We start from the raw sequence: 21,160 nt of genomic DNA, 5'->3' as shown, positions 1-21,160 counted from the left end.
GTGGAAAAATTAAGTCTTACTCCTTTACCTAACGTTCTGATATGACATGTTAATGGTAGACCCACTACTGAAGGCCTCTCTCTTAGGCTGTTCGATGTCCCTGTTCTTTTGGAACCTGGAGGAGATCTTCCTCAAACAGCAGGCGAGAACCTTCTCACTGCAAGTTTGACAGTCTGGGTTCTGTGCAACTCTGAGAGCAAGTCCCTCGATTGACCTCAGTTTTCTATATTTCTCCAGCATGCCTTACAAGGCTTCCCGATTAAATGTGATCATTTATAGTTTTATTTTTCTTAAAGATTTTATTTTGTGCATGTGGATGTTTTGTCTGCATTTACATTTGCACACCAGAAGAGGGCATCAGATCCCACAGGACTACAGTTATAACCGGTTATGAGCTGACACGTGGGTGGTGGGAATTGAACTCTGTATCTCTGGAAGAGTAGCCAGACCTCTTAGCTGCTGAGCTATCTCCCCGGACCCTTATTTATAACTTTAAAAGATTTTCTATGTACAGAAGAGTGGCTTTTAAATAAGTGTGTGTGTGCATGCATGTGTGTGTGTACGTCAGATTGAATGTCAGCTGTCTTCCTGTACCGCTGCTTTTCACTGAACCAGAAGCTCACTGTTTCAGCTAGGCTGGCCAGCCAGTGAGCCCTGGGAATCCTCCTGTGTCTGCCCCTCAGTGTTGGAGTTACAGGCATACGCAGCAAGTGCTTTTACCCATTGAGCCATCTCCTCAGCTTCTGGTGACTTTCATATTTTTAAGTGAAACTTGGAGTAGGAAATTTATCTCAGGACTGGCAAGATGGCCCTGCCTGCCACCAAGTCTGGTGACCTAAACTCAATCCTAGGGGCCTACGTGGCAGAAGGAGAGAACCAGTTTTTATAAGCTGTCCACTGACACACCCACAAAATAAACAATGAAAGTTAAAAAGAAATGTGTATAACTAAACAATACATACTGTGATGTTTTGCAAGACTTCCTATTCTATTAAAAATTGATATTCACATGGCTGCCATATATATATAAAATCACAGGCTAGGTATCTTAAATAACAAGAATTTGTTTTCCACTTTGTCGAGGCTGAGAAGTCCAAAATCAACGAACTGGCTGGTTCGCTTCTTGCTGGAGACCCTCTTTATGGCTCAGACACAGCCTCCTTCTCGCCCTGTCCTACATGGCAGGGAGAGGTTTTCCCTCCTTTTGCTATGATTAGGGCCTCAGCCTATGGTCTCTCCAAATTTTATTATCTCCTATGGTTCCTCTCTCGAAATAGCACTCATGTTCCACTAATGCTGTGGTTCTTAATAGCCAGGGGTGAGGAGTGTAGATTTTGGTTCTGGTACACAGCAGTGGTTTTCAACCTTCCTAATACTAAATAAAATACTAAATTATTTTAATTGGGACTTCATAACTGAATTTTGCTGCTGTTATAAATCATAATGTAGGCCGGGCGATGGTGGCGCACGCCTTTAATCCTAGCACTCGGGAGGCAGAGGCAGGCGGATCTCTGTGAGTTCGAGACCAGCCTAGTCTACAGAGCTAGGACAGGCTCCAAAGCCACAGAGAAACCCTGTCTCGAAAAACCAAAAAAATAAATAAATAAAAATAAATCATAATGTAAATATCTGTGTTTTCTAATGGCCTTAGGTGACCCCTGTGAAAGGGTCAGTCCAACCTCAGAGAGGTCGTGATCCACAGGGGTTGAGAACCTATGCTCTAAAGGAACACTTGGCAATGTCAGGGGACGTTTTGGATCATCATAACCAAAGGGCTGCTGCTGGGATGTAGAGAGTAGAAGTCAGAGATGCCAGCTAAAGGGCTAAGGTTGAGGAAACTACACTAGTGACTTGGGGCCCAGTATTATAATGATTGTTTGGGAGTACTGTGAGTACCGAAATGACACTATTTAATTTCTTCTTCCCCAGAGTAACATGTTTATTTTCCCCAGGTCAGGGCTAATGAGAAAGAATGAGCTAATAACACGTTACAGTGTGCCTAGTACATGCTAGGTATTTCCGTAATATTTAATCCCTCCCACAGCCCAATGGGCCTGCATAGACATTTGCTTTTCTCACATAAACTGAGATCCAATAGACTTAAGTTATTTGCAAGGTTGTTCAAATAGTCATTCGAAAGCCAGAAGTATAACTTATGTCTTTGGTTTTCCAGAAGTAGGAGAGAAAGAAGCACAGGGAGAATCTATGCTTCTCATATAGTGTCTAGTTATGAATGCCAGCAAATCTGCTATTTGGATACTAATTTGGGTGCAAATAGCTAGTTGGTAGCACAATTGAAAGAAAACAATGTTTTCTAATTCTTTTTTTTTTTAATTTTAAGCGTGTGTGTGTGTGTGTGTGTGTGTGTGTGTGTGTTTGTAAATCAAAGGACAACTTGTGGGACTTCGGTCTCTCCTGTTACCTCGTGGGTTCCAGGGATGAAATGTCAATCAGAAGACATGGCGGCAAGCACTTTTGCTCACTTAGCTACCTAACTGGCTCAATCACTTTTGATTTTTGTTGCATGTAAGAAACTATTGAATGTCGAGAAATATGGGCTTGTATTCTTCTTTGTGTTTTGAGATACGGTCTCATGTAGTCCCAGGCTGGATTTAAACTCCTCATCCTCCTGCCTCTACCTCCCAAGTGCTGGGATTATAGCATGTGCCGTTTGCCTGTTTCTGTGCCGCTCTGGGAATCGAACATGCATACTAGGCAAGCGCCAGACCAGCTGAGCTAGGCTCCAGCCATCACTCTGCCTTTAGCAATATGACGTCTAATCCCTCGTAGGTGAGACATGCGTGGTGTAACAACGAGCATTAGTCTTGGGAAACAGCAGGAGGAGGTCTTGTCTTTCAAATGAAGAGGGTGTTTAAATAAGTCTGTCTGATAATTAAATCTACGGCACAGGCACAAGAGCTACAAATAGAATACGAACAGTATGTTAAAAGTGTGTAGAAAAGTCAACATGAATGAAGAATTTCTAGTTTCTAAATTTTAGTCAATATTATTTTTTTCTTAAAAATGTTTTATGTTGCCGGGTGGTGGTGGCACACGCCTTTAATCCCAGCACTCGGGAGGCAGAGACAGGCGGATCTCTGTGAGTTCGAGGCCAGCCTGGTCTACAAGAGCTAGTTTCAGGACAGGCTCCATAGCTACAGAGAAACCCTGTCTCGAAAAACAAACAAAAAAAATGTTTTATGTTTATTTAGTTTATTTTTGTGTGTTTTGCTTGCATGTATGTATGTGTAGCGTGTGTCCTTGGAGGTCAGAAGAGGGTGTTGGATCCCCTGGAACTGGATTTATGGATAACTGTAAGCCACCATGTGGGTGCTAGGCACTGAACCTGGGTCCTCTGCAAAAGCAACAAGTGTTCTTAACTACTGAGCTATTTTCCCGCTCCCAAATTATTTTCCATGTAATATTTTCATTACATCTTCGAAATTTTCGTAATTCATATAATGGATTTAATCAAAAAAATTTTTTAAGCTGAGGAACGATGAGCGAGATGAGAGCCACGTGGGACCGAGGCTGGGCAGGTAGTGCAGTTGGTAGAGTGCCTGCTGGCACAAAGCCCCGAGTTCGATCCTCCGCACTACATAAACCCAGAGCGGCAGTGTGTGCCTGTAGTCTGTGCACTTGGGAGGGCGAGGCAGGACTCTCAGGCCATCTTCAGCTACTCCTATGAGGACTGTCTCCAAAAAGGAAAGAAAAAATGAAATGTGAATTGAATTAAGAATATTTGAATAAACTTATTCTATGCTATTTTTTCAGTACTGATCTCAACCATCTGTAATGGGGTCTGGTGCCCTCTTCTGGCCTGCAGGCATAGACACAGTCAGAATAAATAAATAAATAAATATTAAAAAAAGAAAAATTAGAATACTAAGTAAGGTGCAAGACAGAATATAAAGAAAACATGTCAACTGTACAGTAACAGTTACCTTGATGATGATACCAGACTCTAAGGTTAAAAACAGGCTGCCCCATTGTTAGAAAAACTCCCACTATCATAAGCTGTTTCAAAATGTTATCTTGACATAATTGATTCTAATTGTTAATGAATAAATGTATTGATCAGATTATATTTATTGAGTTAATTTTATGATGCCAAAATTAGTTTTACCTAAAATAATACATTAAACAAGAATTACAGTCCAGGCTTACTGGTAGCAACCCCTTTAGTTTCCTCGTCTGAAAAATGGCACAATAATATTAATATAATCTACTTTTTTCAGTTTTTGTGAGAATTAAGGAAGAAATTCATGCAGTTTTGTCAGTACACAACTGTGGTTGTAGTGAGGCCTGGAAGTTCAAGTGATAGAGCTTACCCTGACGAATTACCATGGCAGATTTCTTTGCTTGACTGGAAGAAAGGTGTTAGCGATCATTTACCAAGGCAGTGGTCACAGACTTCAGTGGTCCTTGCTGCTTCGCATGTGTCTCTAGCCCTGTCGTGCTCTTTTCTCTTAGGTATCAATTCTATAACGTAGCCCTCCCCCCCCCCCCCCCCCCGTGTGTGTGTATAAAACAAAACCAAACCATGGGTTCTTGGGGTCAAATTCCAATCTTCGTGCTTGCAATACAAGCAGTTACCGAGCCATATTCTCTGCTCATCCTCACACCTCTGTGACTTCTACTCCACTGTTACTCACAGGCGATGACCTTGTTTGTAGGTCACTGAGAAAATGGACTTCATCATCCATTGCCCTACATCTGCCCCAAAGGTCTTCCCTTGGTAACTAGATCCTGAAAAGCCCACTTCTCTGCCCTCTCACCCGTGTCCACACCAGTAGTTCTCCCCGCTTCTGCAATATCCAGTCCTTTTTCTGTTGTATTATTCCCGTCAGCAAGAATACAGCTGTAATGTACCCTGTGCATAGTAGACAGAATAATAGTCCCTCAAAGATACCCATATCCGAATTCCTAGGATCTCTGTCGAGTTACATTGCAAAGAGAATTAAGGTAGATAGTGAAACTAAAGCTGCTAACGAGCTGGCCTTAAATGAAGAAGGTTATCCTGCCTTGTCCCATTGCGACAAATGTCACAGAGTTTTCAGAGTGGAACATGGAGGCAGAGAGATCAGAGAGCGGTGTAACTGTAGGCAAACAGAGAGGTGTAGGTGGTTGGCTTCAAAGGGGCGGGAGGAGCCAGAAGACCAAGCCTTTAACAGATGAGCCTTTGGGGGAACGCTTATCTAACAGGAAGAGTAATACTTACTCCTTTCTTTCTTTTTCCCAGAGAAAGGGATCATATGAACCTCATGGAACTTCCCAGCAAGTGGGCTCCACCCCCACTGAAATCGGTACCCTGGGAAACAGCTGCATTGCCAAGCACCTGTAAGTATGCTCTGGCTTTAGGCTGAGTTCTCCTTTCCAGAGAAGCAATGGCAGACGAAAGTAATTTCTCATCTACGTAACTTGTAGGCACTTCATAAAAAAAACCTCCGTTTTTTAATATATAAATAGACCACAGAGCACCAAGCCAGTGAAGCACTGTTCCTGGTGCTGGTTCCTGCCCATGAAAGCCATGGACCCAGAGGTTAATCTGAAGGGCCTCCCTAGGTCGGGGTTCTTCCCTGGCCACCTGTGTGCCCCACGCATTACTTGGGTGAGGAAGAAGAAAATACTACGAAGGTGGATTTGCTGCCCAGAGAGCCTTCTTTCGTATTTGTTCCCAGTGCCTTTCAAAGTAGTAGAATAGCCGGTCTGCCACCGGAACACAGTAAAACTTTCGGCTGTGCACCATAAAAATTTGGGGCAAAAAGCAGTAGAAAAGGCACAGGGCATTTTGGGGAGTAAATAGATGATGAGAGCCATCGTGTTTGAAACTCAACCAAACTGAATGCCATCAAATTTCTTTTGGTGGTCTCCTGAGTCCAAAATGAAATTTCCTCAACTACCTAGATGGTCAGATTAGCCATGGAGGGGTTAGATACTGTTTAGATAGATAGGCTCAATTGTTGGGACACAGATGTGAGCCTGTTCCACCTTGTCTGAAGGTCAGAGAGTCTGAGGTTAATTTTTGCTCTTTCAAAATTGTTGCTAACAGGTGTAGCCTGACCTAGGGTGTGGTTGCTTGGTGTTTTGGACATTAAGGTGGCCATTAGAGGTGGATCTGCTTCATCCTGACCAAAGGTCAGAGAATTCAAGCATACTCCTGTAGTCCTTCATTTAAAATAAGAGGGTTGGCATAGGGAGTGGCTGCCTACAGGATACTTGGTCTAGGGTGTGTTCATTGCTACAAGCATCAAATGCTTTACTCAGGAAATAGTGACTTGATGTCTCAAGTATTGAAGCAAGTAACTGTTCTGGTTGTCCTTTGTGTCATGTTAAAGCAGTCTTTTGCTTTCTTTCCCCCTTTTCTATTGGGTTATAAAAGCGTATGAAAAATAAACATAGGCAAATTCAGCGTTCAGTGTTCGCTGAATTGCCCTCCTGGTACTATTCTATGTCTCTGTGTTTCTTTCTTATCTCTGTTCTTCTTTTCTAGCATTTATAATTCACACACCTGAATTATAAACATATATCTGAAACATATGAATCTGGTGTAGCCAGGACTATGGCAGAAGTCACCCCAAAAGGTGGCTCATGGCACTCAATAAAATTTATTATCCAGGGCAAAAGAGGACATTAAAGAAAATGCTTAGCACCACTACATTCATTCCTGTTGTAATTCTATTTCATAATAATTTCATATAAAATGCCTCATTAAAGACCAGGTCTTAGCATAACTTTAAAGTATTATAAATGAACAAAATTCCTCTAAGCCAGATGCTGTCAAGTTTAAAAACAGAAAATTGGCCGAGGGATGAAAAAATAGTAATGGTAAAAATTTGAAACTACGAAGCTCAATACCTCTTTCTCTAAGTGTGATAAACAACGATGGAAGATATCTTTTCAACATGAAATACTGTTGGAAAATAAAATAGAGAAACCGAGGCCCATCTGCCTCTGTCTCCCAAATCCTGGAATTGAAAGTGTGTGACACCACTGTCTGGCCTTTAGTGGCTTAGTTTTATCTTCTGGTCTTCAGGCAAGCTTTATTTATAAAACCTGAATAAAATATCACTATAGTGTGTAGTGGCATTTCACTTGTATAAATAAAGTTTGCCGGAATGTTAGAAAAGTAAAACAGCCACTCTGTCTAGCCTTACATACCAGGCAGCAGTGACACACACCTTTAATCCTAGTAGCAACACTAGCTTCCCATAGAAACCAGGTAGTAGTGGTGCACGCTCTTAATCCCAGAACTAGAGAGGAATATAAGACGGGAGGAGACAGCTCTCAGTCTCAGTCTCATTCTGAGTTTTCTTGGGGGCAGGATCACCATTTCGTACTGAGGTCGAGGCTCAGTGGCTTGCCGCTTTGCTTTTCTGGTCTTCAGGTTGAACTGCAATATCTGTCTCTGGGTTTTTATTAACTGTGCTTCAATAGTGGGCCCTTAGAGCATGCTGGAACTGGATTTAAAGCTTAACTCTGCCATCTACTAATTTTGTGACCTTTAGTGACTTTAAAGAGCTAGAGAAGCAACTCTGCCAAGCTCCCTGAACTCTAATTTTCTCATTTATACCCGGGGATAATAAGTATCTTTTAGAGATTTGGGTTGTTTGTTTTTTTTATCTATTTATCTATCTATCTATCTATCTATCTATCTATCTATCTATCTATCTATCTGTCTATTTATTTATTTATTTTGGTTTTTCAAGACAGGATTTCTCTGTGGCTTTGGAGCCTGTCCTGGAACTAGCTCTTCTAGATCAGGCTGGCCTTGAACTCACAGAGATCCGCCTGCTTCTGCCTCCCAAGTGCTGGGATTAAAGATGTGCACCACCACGAGATTTGGTTTTAAAAAAAGTTAACATTTGTTTTTGTAAAGAACCAATATGGTATGCAATACACAGGGGTTCTCAACAACGATGGCTGTTTATAACAGCTTAATGGTGATGTAAAAAAAAATCCACCTATAGATCAACATAACTCATATATATTTTGAAAAAAATAGGTCGCCCAGGAGGAAATCCAAACAGTTAACTTTAAGGCTGTCCAGCCCCGCAAAGAAATTTATAATACATTTAAAAATAGATGTCTCTTACATCTATTGAATGTTTGACATTCTGTTCTGTCTACTCTGCCCACCTAATTTTCTGCCCTATTAAAAGGCCAAGGCAGTCTCTTTATTAACCAATGAAAGTAACACATAGACAGATGACCCTTCTCCATCAATTACATTTTGGATCTAGGGTGGTGGCAGAAGCCAAGGTCACTCCTTCACCTCCGCCTCAGTAAGAGTTTCCATCAGTGCCCCTGACTACCCCACTCTTTTGCTGCTTGTGCAGAAATATTTTATCTGCCTCTGCTGACTTGACCACAGTCGTAGGCCAGATTCAACTTAGCAACCAAGAGCTTCCCTCCTGAAGCAAACATGCAGAGTATGATGGTTAATATTTGTTGTCAAATTGGTAGGAATTAGAATCACCATAGAAACACGTCTCTGGGTCACTATAGAACCACATCTCTGGGTTACCATAGAAACACACCTCCAGGTCACCATAGAAACACACCTCTAGATCACCATAGTAGCATACCTCTGGGTCACTATAGAAACATACCTCTGGATCACCATAGAAACACACCTCTGGGTCACTACAGAAACACAGCTCTGGGTCACCATAGAAACACACCTCTGGGTCACTACAGAAACACACCTCTGGGTCACCATAGAAACACACCTCTGGGTCACCATAGAAGTTCATTTCCACTATAGAAAAACCACCTCTGGGTTACCATAGAAGCATGCCTCTGGGTCACTACAGAAACGCACTTCTGGGTCACCATAAAAACACACTCAGAAGTGTGTTTTTAAGGATGTTTCCAGAAAGGTTTAACTGAGTGGCAAGACTCACCTTGAATGTGAGCGACACCATCCCATGGTCTGGGGTCCCAGGTTGAGTGAAAAGGAGAAAGCCAGCTGACAGCATGCTTTTCTCTCTTTGCTTCCTTACTCTGAACATACGTGACCAGTGGCTTCATGTTCCTGTCACTGTGCCTCCTTCTCATGATGGGCCACGCCTCGAGCTGTGAGCCCAGGCAAGCTCTTTCCTTCAGGCATTTTGTCATAGCAGTGAGCAACAGTTAATGCTGAGGGTCTGGAGAGGCAGAGTAAAGGTTCTTGTGATGGGGGAAAGAAGTGAGAGAAGGAAGTGCAGGCCCAGGAAAGAACAGAAAGAAATTAATATTTGAAGGCATGAGTGAAGCACTCTACAGAAACCCAAGGCCTCTTTGGGATTGCTTGAGCAGAGTCTACTCCAGAGACATGGCAGCGGACAGGACCTGGGTGGCGTTGGGACCCATCTTATTACTTATCCACTAGTGCCATCACAGGTTTGCCCTTTCCCAGAAGTCCTTCCCTTCTGCCTGGTTCGGAGGGAACTTGCTCAGGACATTTGCAGCCTGCAGGGCCTGATGGGAGACAGTTGGCTTCACATCGCCACTGCTCAGATAACTAGTTCTAATTTTAGATCCAGATCTAGTTTAGAACTGGTTCATTTAATAACTGGGTGAAACTTGGCTTCTGGAAAGAATTCTAGGCCCAGTCCTCTCACTATTCCCACTGTCCCCTCTTCCACATCCCCTCATTCCACTGCTTGCAACCCACAGCCTTAAATGGTTACACAGACACATTTCTGGATTGTTTTCAGGGACATCAGAGGTTAAAAACAAAACAGCGCCAAAGAATGTCAGAGGTGAGATATCAATTCCAAGCAGTTTCCTTTTGAGAATAAACTGTTCCTTCCAGGTAAGGTAAGCTGGTCAACTGAATATGAGTGAGGACAGAGTAGGTCAGACCTTCTAGATCAAAAGCCCAGACACTCCATCTAGAGACAACTTGAGAAGGAATGCAGCTTTAAAGCCTAGAGGCATGACGTGGTTCTTGAAGCATTCAATAAACAGCAAGGTAAGACATCAGATACTCAAGACCCACCCTCCCTACACACACGTAGATGCATGTGCGGTGCGTGCACACCACACACACACACACACACACACAGACACACACACACACACACCCCAAGTGGGGATACAAGCTAGTTAACCTACAATTGTAGGTTACTCCAACTGCAGCCTTCAAAAAACCCGGTAATTCACTTAAGATTTTTCTTATGTTTAGATGACCCTCATTGGAGAGATTGGGCTTAGAATTTGGAAATTACTTCCCCTTTCCCAGCATGACGTTAGATTTCCCTCTTTGTTCTCATCTGGTAAAGGTGAGGGGATCTTTTAGATGTCGCTTTATGAAGCTCTAACCGGGAGTCATGTCTTCCTCCTGTGCCACGTCCTTACTGCATCGTGTCACCGAGTTCTACCACCGTGCAATTGTCTCTAAGCGATCTTTTCACTCTGCAGGGTGCTGCGCTGTGCCTCGGTGCGCTGCGCTGTGTGTGCCTCGGTGTGCTGCGCTGTGTGTGCCTCGGTGTGCTGCACTGTGTGTGCCTCGGTGTGCTGCGCTGTGCCTCGGTGTGCTGTGCTGTGCCTCGGTGTGCTGCGCTGTGTGTGCCTCGGTGTGCTGCGCTGTGCCTCGGTGTGCTGTGCTGTGTGTGCCTCGGTGTGCTGCGCTGTGTGTGCCTCGGTGTGCTGCGCTGTGCCTCGGTGTGCTGGGTGCAGCCTATACAAGGGCTTTCAGCAAATGCTTCATGCACTAAACTGAATAGATGCAGACTTTCCTTTTTTCATATTGTAGATACAGGAGTTTTAGTCGCGAACTAAAGCCGGCAGCCTAGGAAAAAGCTTTCTTATTTTAGGTGGAATTTGGTTCTTACTTGTTTTCTTCACCTTTCACTTCTCAACAATACTTCTTTCATTCCCCCCTCATGCAGAGAGCGATGGTCTGCTACTAATTACTTTGTGTGCTGCTGTAAAGTGAACGCGAGCTGGCCGTGTGCTAGGGCCTAAATAAAGCTTAGACGTCTATTTTGTGTGCAGTAGCTCATCATTTTATACTCAGAAAATGCCAGCATTCTCCCAGTTAGCTTAAAGAGAAAATCTATATCTGCCTTAAAACCAGGTGTTTCCTTAAGAGAAGAAACTAGATAGAATTCTTCTCTCTCTCTGAATATAGAGGAGTGGAATTATAGAATTAAAATACTATTTATTTATTTGTTTGTTTGTTTGTTTATGTTTTTTTTGTTTGCTTGTTTGTTTGAGACAGGGATTCTCTGTGTAGCCCTGGCTGTCTTGGAACTCAATCTGTAGACTATGGTGGCCTGGAACTCACGGAGATCCACCTGCCTCTGCTTCCCAAGTGCTGGGTTTAAAGTCAGGTATGCTACCACCACCTGACTTGAATTAAAGTATTATAGACAATGTGGTCACAATGAACCATATCTACCAGAAAAGACTCTTGGCACTCTGTGAGGCAAACCTAATGAGAGTTCTTGAAGCAAATGGTTTCTGCAGTTTATAGATGTAGTTGCGTATTTTCCGTTCATTGTTAGTGTGGATGCCGTGTGTCCGTGTGTGAGAGTGGGGTGCTTGTGTGGAGGCCAGGAGACAGCTTGCTGGGGTTGGTTCTTCCTTTCACTCAGCTGGGGTGTTTGTCTTGTTCAGTCGGACTGAGTATTTCAGGTCCGCTGGCCCACCAGCTTCGTGGTGGTCGTCCCGTCTGTAGGCCCATATTTCTGTATGGTGTAGCAGCGGGCATCAACACCTGCCTCTGCCTGTCGTCTCGCTGTAGGACTCCTGGGGCTACAGGCTCTATGGTGTTCCAGAATTACAGATGTGGACCATTGCTCCAGACTTCTTTTCACATGGGTTGGGAACAAAGAACCAGTTAGTTGGGCTGTCCTTGCCCCTGAGTTTGGAAGGACACAACAATGAATTTCTTTTCCTGAGGCTTTTGCTAATAAACAAGGAAGTAAATGTTTACATCTGAAGCTCTGATGCATTTTGTCAATTTTCCTGAACTGAGAGGAACAGGGTGTTTATTGTGAAGTGAAATGGCCAGCATGCGGTACGCTGGGTCAGCCCCGAGTTCTTTCTTTCACGCTGTGCCTTTTGCCTCTGTGGTATATGTGGTTACCAGCAGCGCACACAAAGCTACATCTTGGCAGTAAAATTCCATGAAGTCCATTTTGAGGATCAGATTCCTACACCTGTTTTTAGCTATAAACACAAGCCACTTGTTTTGCACTTTTAAATATAAAGCAATAAAGTTCTATTGGACACTGGCCGTGTAACCCAGTGAGACTGCTCTATTTGCTTTAATCAGGCCAGATTCATGGAACCATCAGCCTAATCCCACTGCTCGTGCAACTTCTTGCTGTACTGTTTCGTCTCTTCTGGGTCTGGGACTACCCTCCCCATGTGCTGCTATATTTATCTGCCTTCTTGGCCATAAAAGGCTGGCTGTGGGGCCCTGACATTCTGCTGCCTGACCACATGCATTATTTTTGAACTGGCCCCCTGATCCTGCCTCTAGCCCTGCCTCTTAACTTTCTCTGGGATTCAGCCACCTCGGGTCTTCATTCCTCTCCATTCCTCTCCTCCTGCTCCTTGGCCACAGCAGTGGAACATCCCCCGGCCATCTCTGCCCCAGAGACTGGTAAGTGTGACACAGAGGTGACAAGTGCACTCTGTAGTCTATGTCTGTCTGTCTGTCTTCTCAGCTCAGCAGGGGAAGAGAGAGCAGGGCAGCAGGGTGCCTGCTGGGGCCGGTGTCATTTTGCTGTGTCACTATATTCTTTTGAAATGAAGCTGCTATTCCTGGAACTATAAGATCATATTGTTTCAGATTCAACTCCAAGTTATAGTTCAGTGGTTTGGTTGGAATCTGGACTGGACAAGGGACAGGAAGTAGTGAGGTGTTTTCCCCTCCTCTGCATGCCTACAGATCTGCCTCCGTCCCCTAGTGCAGATTAGGCCAGATGCACACAAATTCCCTTCAAAGCCACTACTAGCGCATGCCCCAGTGTGGGTGAACTCTCAAGTGCACTGTGTTATTTCTGACTTGAAAATGGTTGGGTACTAGAGAGGCGGCAGACCTGGCACTGTGACCCTGAAATTATTGCCTCCTGTAGGAAATTGTCATCAGCTTTTGGCCTCTGCTGCCAGCATTAAGAGTCCTGCAGCAAGATTATAATTACAGACTTAGAATTTCTTCCTCAGCTCCCAAATTATTTTTAGGAAGAAAATTTAGGTTTCAGAGGCACAGAAGATCACAAAATCATCTTTCTTTCTAAGAAATTCTGGCTGTTGTGTATTGGGCTAAACCTGACTCACATAAGAAAAGGAGGTGGTTATACCTTGGTTCCAAAGGTCAGTCAGTCCTGGTGACTTAAAGTCAAGCCCTGTTTACTGGTAATACATGACCCCATGTACTAAGTAGTAGATATTAATAATATAAATATACTTGGGATCAGATAACAAAGACTGGAGAATAGAATTAGGGTAATACATTTAAATAATATGTTCTGTGAAAATGATAGCATTTTGAATCATCTGGTGGTGGTGTTAGTTTACAATGTAATATAATATAATTGCATTTAATATAGTGAAAGATCTTTATTATTTGTAAGTCACTCATGACACTTCCACAGAGACTTCTCTAACACTTCACGACACTAATGCCATTCTAGGCTAATGTATCCTAACTCTTTATACCATAAACATTATCTAGTAACTATTTAGTACAATTCTGTATATTTAGTAACAGGAAAAGCAATCTATTTAAGTGTTGCTTGCTAGTAGCTATTTTTTTTTCTTCTTAGGAAATGCCATGTAGACTGGTATTTTCCATGGGACCTAAGATGCATATTTCTGGATTTTCTTCTTTAGAGAGTACACTTTGACTTTTTAAGCAGTTTAAATAAAACTTAGTTTTGAATTTGACAAAAATTTAAAGGACTCACTCCCCACTTAGGATTTTTAAGTAAAATAAGGTTTGAAAAAAAACCTTTACTTGAAAATAATTTTCTTACATATTTTTGAAAATAATATTTCAAAATATGATGCATTAAAACTTAGGTGGAAATGTCTATAAAATTATGACATACCCTATTTTCCCACATGGCGGTATGCATTAGTTATAAGAGTGAATGTGGGGGCTCCATGAGTAAAGGCACGTCCTGCCAAGCTTGGTGAGTTCCATCCCCGGAACCCACATAAGGGGTGGGAAAAGCAGATGCTAACAAGTTGTCTTCTTCCCTCTGTGTACATGCAGTGACACACATGGACCCCGCATAAATTAGTTAATTAATAGATGGACAGGTGTAAATTCAGTGTGAAGCCTCCCCCCCCCCCCCGAAGCTAAATGAGCAGCCCAAGTTCACACTGCCGGCTGCCCAAGTTCACACTGCCAGCTGCCACACTGAGGCCTGACATTCTTCTTTATATAGTAAAAATCGAAATATCCATATTTTTATTTGGAATAAGTATTTTTTTTTTCTGGTTTGAAAGTTGCCAAGTGTTTATAAGATTTGGGAGAACTTGTATTCATAAACATTAGCAGACCCCGGTTTAGTTCTGGGGCTTTTCTGTTTGTACTCTTATTCATCCTCTTCTCTCACCTCGGAAAGGGTACCACTGTGCAGTCTTAGCTGATCTGAAACTTCCAGAGACCAGGATGACCTCCACCTCGCAGAGATCCACCTGTCTCTGCCTCCAGAGTGCGGGGGTTAAAGGTGTGCGCCACCACCCAGCAATCTTGGTTTTCAGTTTCACCTACATGCAGTTGACTCTTAAGATTTAATGTCCATCCTACACTATGACCCTGTTCTTCATTTGGCTTCCCACTTAAACCATCAGCTGGAGGGTGTAGCAGGTACCTTAAATGTAGGACATCTCCAGCCATCCTCTGGATTTTTCCATCCCAGATGATACTTTCTTCCTTTCCCCATCTCAGATAATGGTAACTTCACTCTCCTAGTCAGGAGAATAAAAAGCCTTGGGAGCATTGCCTTTTCCTTCATGTGAATGCCACTGGCTGTCCCTTCAAACCATGAGCCCAGTGTAAAGGACGAGAGGTCTAGCCTGCAGAAATGTATTTCCTTACAGTTCTGGAGTCTGGAAATCCAAGGTCAAGTGTTCTTAGATTTGATAAGGCTACTCATCTAGAGGACCCAGGTTCAATTCCCAACACCTACATGGCAGCACACTGCCTTTTGTAACTTCAGTCTCAAAGGCTCTGACACCCTCTTCTCTATACCGTGTGTCAGGCACACACATGGGGTACAAACATAGCATACAGGCAAAACATCAAGACAATGAGAATGAGGGTAAAGCAATGGTAAAGCTTCTGATGGGCTTGTAGATGGACCACTTCTCCTGTGCTTCCACGTGATGGTTGCTCCATCATTGTTTAGATACTGCCACCCACATGGCTGGTCACTTTATCATGTGTTCAGACACTGCCCTTATTTTATTTTATTCTGGGGATACCAACCCTGGTGGCTAAGGGCCACCTGATGCACTCATTTCAGTTGAATTTTCCCCTTAAGAACCCAGTTTTTAAACACAGTCTCATTCTGAGGGTCAGAGGCCCTTTAGCACACCAGTTGGAGAAAAGGGTATAATTCAGCCCAGTGTAGCCCTCTAATTGATCTCTTGGCTTTTCTTCAACAATCTGTTCTTCAGACATGAGCAAGGGCTTGCTTATTCAGAGACTTTTAGTGGCATCTCAGCTCTCTGAGTAAAAGCCACACCCTTCATATCTCCTTTAGGAGCCTGTACTATCTGCCCTTCCTCTCTTCCTGCAGCCCCACTGTTAGCTCTGCCTGGAGACAGACACATTTGCTCTTTCTTGGTGTTTTGGTGTGGGTGTTTCATCTGGAGCACGTAGTGGTGAAGCTTGGTCTATCTGAGGGACCCTTCGCAGTAGGACCAGGATCTATCCCTGGTGCATGAGCTATCTTCTTGGAGTCCATTCCCTATGGTGGGATGCCATGCTCAGCCTTAATGCAGGGGGGAGGGGCTTGGTCCTGCCCCCAACTTAATGTACCAGACTTCCTTGACTCCCTATAGAAGCTCTTACCCATTGGGAGGAGTGGATGGGAGAAGGTAATGGGAGGGGTGAGAAGGAGAACTGTGGTTGAGTATAAAATGAAATTAAAAAATAGATAAATAAAATCATTAAAAAGAAAATTAGAAATAGGCACTACAGAGTGTTTGAGAGAAAGCACAGTAGCCAGAGAGGAAACTTTGTTTGACTGTCCTAAGCAAGCAAGAAAAGAACACATAATGGCAGGGAGGGGGTTTGTGAGTGCCTGGTTAAGGTGAACTTACAGTCGTTCCTATTCACTTCTCAGAACCATTGCAATCTGCATTTTTCTACACTGGCTGAGATGAATTGTTCTTGGGGATTGTTCAGTCAAGAACTGTTCTCTTGCAGGTTGCCCCCTCCTCTCAAGGGCACACGATGTCTTTGCCTTTCTATCAGAAGTCCCACCAGCACTATGACCTCAGTTACCGGAACAAGGACCTTCGCACCACCATGAGCCATTACCAGCAGGAGAAGAAGCGCTCTGCCATCTACACGCATGGCTCCACCGCCTACAGCAGCCGCTCTTCCGCAGCACACCGCCAGGAGTCGGAGGCTTTTAGTCAAGTCTCAGCAGTCTCCTCCCAGCAGCAGGCTGCTCAGGCCTACAGTCTTGGAGCATCCCAGTTCTCTCGAGGGACTGATGTCAGCCGGAAAACAGCCTCAGCTTATGATTATGGCTATTCCCACGGGTGAGTCAGGAGCAGCCTCCAACCTCGGGCACATGCTCTGTCTTAAATATGGCGACCCTGTTATTCCAGGTGTGGAGGGAGACCCCAGCACTGTGTCTGACCTTTCCCCTTTACCGTCTGTTTGAAATTCACGGAGTTTTGAGTCTCACTGGAGAGTCTCGCTTGAGTCATGCACTGCAGTGGTATTTCTAGAAGCAAGGAAGTTTTGGTTACTCTGGCAGCCACAGGGCCAGGAAACATTTTGATACTCAGCAGGTCTCTTGGCGCTCATAGTGTTTCGGCTTAGATTAAAAGCCAGTACAGAATATAAAATTCACAGGCGCCAGGGAGCTAATCTACAGCAGAGATGCATTGGAATTTTTCAAAATCGGAAAACCAGTGCTCCAAGTCCCGAGTTATTATTCGAGCAACAAGTATTTTCTCGATCTGGAATATTCTATACAGAAGCAGGGCCTTCTCTGGGTGAGCCTGAGAACGATAGGAACAAGCATGTGTCGGGTCAAATTAGATCACTGACCACACACAGCGAGGAGACTCTACCCCCAAACAGAAGGTCACGTGGGATGCTAGGAAGAGTAAACCTCAGGTGAAGGTCTGCTCTGTGACACAAACCCCGACTCTTGCTTTCTTGGAAACAGTAAAGTTAGCATAAATATGAACGGTTATATTAGAAAGTTCCCATTTGGATCTCTTTGCCTGGGGTGGGAGTTAAGGCTGCTTTCCTGACTGAGGTCTTCCAGGTGAGAGTGGGAAGTTTCCTTCTTTTAAGAGATACTAATTTATTTCAGTGTAAGTGTGTGTGACGAGTTTATGTGTACCGCTTGCATGTAGGTGCCCACAGAGACCAGAAGAGGGTGCCAGAGCCCCTGGAACGGGAGTTTTATGTGGTGTGAGAGCTGGGAATGGAACCTGAATCCTCTGAAGAGGAGTAGTGCTCTTGAATGTTGATCTAACTCTCTAGCCCCAGATAGTCCGTTCTCATCAGTACCAGAAATGAGTATTAGTCAGGGCTCCCCAGAAGAGCAGAACTGGTAGAATGAAGATATATAATATATTATATATATCACACAGACAGATGCGTATGGGATTTATTAGAATGGCTTACAGGTTGTGGTCCAGCTAGTCCAACAATGGCTGTCTACCAATGGAATGTCCAAGAATCCAGTCGTTGTTCAGTCCACAAGGCTGGATGTCTCATCTGGTCTTCAGAATATGCCCAAATCCTGAAAAAGTAGCCTTTAATGCAAATATAGACTTGCCAGTGAGAGTGAGCGCAAGCAAGCAAAGAGAGCAAGCTTTTTTCTTCCACGTTCTTTATATAGGCTGCCAGCAGAAAGCGCGGCCTAGATTAAAGATATATCTATCTTCTCGTCTCAAAAGGTCTGGATTAAAAGTGCTTCTTACCATTTCAAATGATTTTAATTAAGAAAATACCCTTCACAGGTGTACCTAACCTTTTGGGTTTTAGTTAATTCTAGATGTGGTCAAGTTGGCAACCAAGGATAGTCATCACAGTCCACCCCTTGTCAACTTGACACAATCATATCTCCTTATGTCATGCTTAATTTTAACATGAAAACAATAGCTAGGTCATAATTATACCTAGCATGATATAACTATTCCATATACATTTGCAAATGCATTGTATATTTAACCAGGTAATGATTATGCCTGACATGATATAACTATCCCTTGAACAACTGCATATGCATTATAAATTTTTGAAAAATTTTAGAATTGATGACAATTCCTTGAGGGATATTCTTTTAGTATCTCAAACCTAAATATGATAACCACTAGTTTTCTTGTATTGATATTATACTTATGCATCATGTTACATTACATGATAAAAAAAATTGAGGCGCCCGGGAGGAGGGGAGGGAGTGGGAACAGGGATAGTGATATATAATGAAAAAATGTAGTATTAAAAATTCTTTTTTTATTACTTAAAAAATACCAATCCAAATTCCCACTCCCTCCCCTCCTTCCAGTCCCCTCCCTCTCCCTCCACAGACCCTCCCCCCACTCCTCCAACCCTAAGGGAGTGTGCCATGCACCCCGCCCTGTGGAAAGTCTAAGGCCCTCCCTACTATGTCTAGATTGAGCAAGGTTTACATCCAAAGAGAATAGGATCCCAAGAAGCTAGTATATGGAGTAGAGACAAATCCCAGTGTCACTATCAGTGTCCCCTCAGTCTGCCCCGCTGTCAACCCCCTTCAGAGGGGCTTGGTTGTTCCCATGCTCGTTCACTCCCAGTCCAGTTGGAGTTGGTGAGCTGCCATTAGCTCAAGCAAACTGTCTCAGTGGATGACCCCCTCATGGTCTTGAATTCCTTGCTCATACTCTCATTCTTTCTACTCTTCAACTGGATCTTGGGAGCTCAGTCCAGTGCTCCAATGTGGGTGATTGCCTCTGTTCCTATCAGTTGTTGGATGAAGGTTCTATGGTGATATTTAAGATAATCATCAGTCTGACTACAGGATAAGGTCAGTTCAGACACCCTCTCCTCTATTGCTTAGGGTCTCAGGTGGGGTCATCCCTGTGGGTTCTTGGGGCATTTTTCTAGAGCCAGGTTTCTTGCTAACTCCATAATGGCTCCCTCAATCAAGATATCTCTTTCCTTGCCCTCATATCTGTCCTTCCTCCATCTCTACTATCCCATTCCCTCAAGTTTTCCTCAACCCCCCTTCTCTACCCCCTATCCCCCTCTCCCAAATTTTTGTCTGATTCCAATTTCCAGGTGGGTCTATATATGCTTTTCTTTGGGTTCACCTTATTACTTAGTTTCTCTAGGATCCTGAGCTATAGGCTCACTCCCCTTTGTTTATCACTAGTATCCACTTATGAGTGAGTACATACCATATTCATTTTGGGGGGGCTGGGTTACCTCACTCAGGATGATGTAATTTCATCCACTTGCATGCAAAATTCAAGATGTCATTATTTTTTTTACTGCTGAGTAGTACTCTAATGTGTAGATGTGCCACACTTTCTTTATCCATTCTTCAGTTGAGGGGCATCTAGGTTGTTTCCAGGTTCTGGCTATTATAAATAGTGCTGCTATGAACATAGTTAAACAAATGCTCTTGTCGTATGATTGAGCATCTTTTGGATATATTCCCAAGAGTGGTATTGCTGGATCCTGAGGTAGGTTGATTCCCAGTTTTCTGAGAAACTGCAACACTGATTTCCAAAGTGGTTGCACAAGTTTGCATTCCCACCAGCAATGGATGAGTGTTCCCCTTGCTTCATATCCTCTCCAGCATAAGCTATCATCAGTGTTTTTGATCTTAGCCATTCTGACAGGTGTAAGATGGTATCTCAAAGTTATTTTGATTTGCATTTCCCCGATAGTTAATGATGTGGAACATGTCCTTAAGTATCTTTTGGCCATTTGAAATTCTTCTGATGAAAATTCTCTGTTTAGTTCAGTACACCACTTTTTAATTGGGTTATTCAGAATTTTAATGTCTAATTTCTTGAGTTCTTTATATATTTTGGAGATCCGTCCTTTGTCTGATGTGGAGTTGGTGAAGATTTTTTTCCCATCCAGTAGACTACCTTTTTGTCTTATTGACTGTGTCCTTTGATTTACAGAAGCTTCTCAGTTTCAGGCGATACCATTTATTTATTGATGCTCTTATTGTCTGTGCTACTGGGGTTATACATAGGAAGTGGTCTCCTGTGCCCATGCATTGAAGGTTACTTCCCACTTTCTCCTCTATCAGGTTCAGTGTGGTCGGATTTATATTGAGGTCTTTAATCCATTTGGACTTGAGTTTTGTGCATGGCAACAGCTCTGGATCTGTTTTCATTCTTCTATAGGTTGACATCCAGTTATGCCAGCACCATTTGTTGAAAATGCTTTCTTTTTTCCATTGTATCTTTTTTGTTTCTTTGTCAAAAATCAGGTGTTCATAGGTGTGTGAATTAATATCCGGGCAGGTCTTCAATTCGATTCCATTGTTTTTTATGCCATTACCATTACATGATAAAAAAAATTGAGGAGGCCGAGAGGAGGGGAGGGAGTGGGAGGATAGCTATGAATAATGAAAAAAATATGGTATTTAAAAATTCTTAATAAAAAAGAAATTGAGGAAAGAAAACACAGATATATGTACAAATACTTTCTTATCAAAACATGACAGGAACACTCCTGTCAGTTTTAATCTTTGGTTGTGCAGCTTGTCACGTGGCCTTAGCTGGTGTTTGTAACTCCCTTCCTCTACTACTCATTCTGCGATTCCTCCACCCTCAGCAAAACCTTCAGCAGATCTCAGTGTTCCAGACCGCAAACTCAGTGATCACTTTGGGTGCCGAAGCAGAAGTGTTACAGTGAGTCTGCAGTCCCTCAGAGAAGGGGGGGGGGTGTCGTGACATTGTACCATGGAAGCTTCTCTGGGGCAAATCCCATGTTTTTGCAGTTGACTTAGCT

At 43.3% G+C, this 21,160-nt stretch overlaps 1 protein-coding gene across 3 annotated transcripts in view; it reads left to right on the top strand.

Moving 5' to 3' along the window:
* Myom1 (myomesin 1) overlaps positions 1-21,160 on the top strand; it is a 135,256-nt gene that overhangs the window by 1,659 nt on the left and 112,437 nt on the right. For 2 of the 3 annotated variants that reach the window (XM_050166186.1, XM_050166184.1), the window contains exons 1-2: positions 12,455-12,601; positions 16,385-16,725. In XM_050166186.1, coding sequence (XP_050022143.1) covers positions 16,412-16,725 — 314 coding nt within the window. In that variant the 5' untranslated portion in view covers positions 12,455-12,601; positions 16,385-16,411. Of the gene's footprint in view, positions 1-5,242; positions 5,341-12,454; positions 12,602-16,384; positions 16,726-21,160 lie in introns of those variants that run through there. The other variant, XM_050166185.1, reaches the window with a different exon arrangement.

The sequence above is a fragment of the Alexandromys fortis genome, unplaced genomic scaffold (genome assembly GCF_014885135.2).
Source record: "Alexandromys fortis isolate MF-2015 unplaced genomic scaffold, M_Fortis_MF-2015_v1.1 scaffold_143, whole genome shotgun sequence".
Taxonomy (NCBI): domain Eukaryota; kingdom Metazoa; phylum Chordata; class Mammalia; order Rodentia; family Cricetidae; genus Alexandromys; species Alexandromys fortis.
This window is presented reverse-complemented; position numbering and strand designations above follow the sequence as displayed.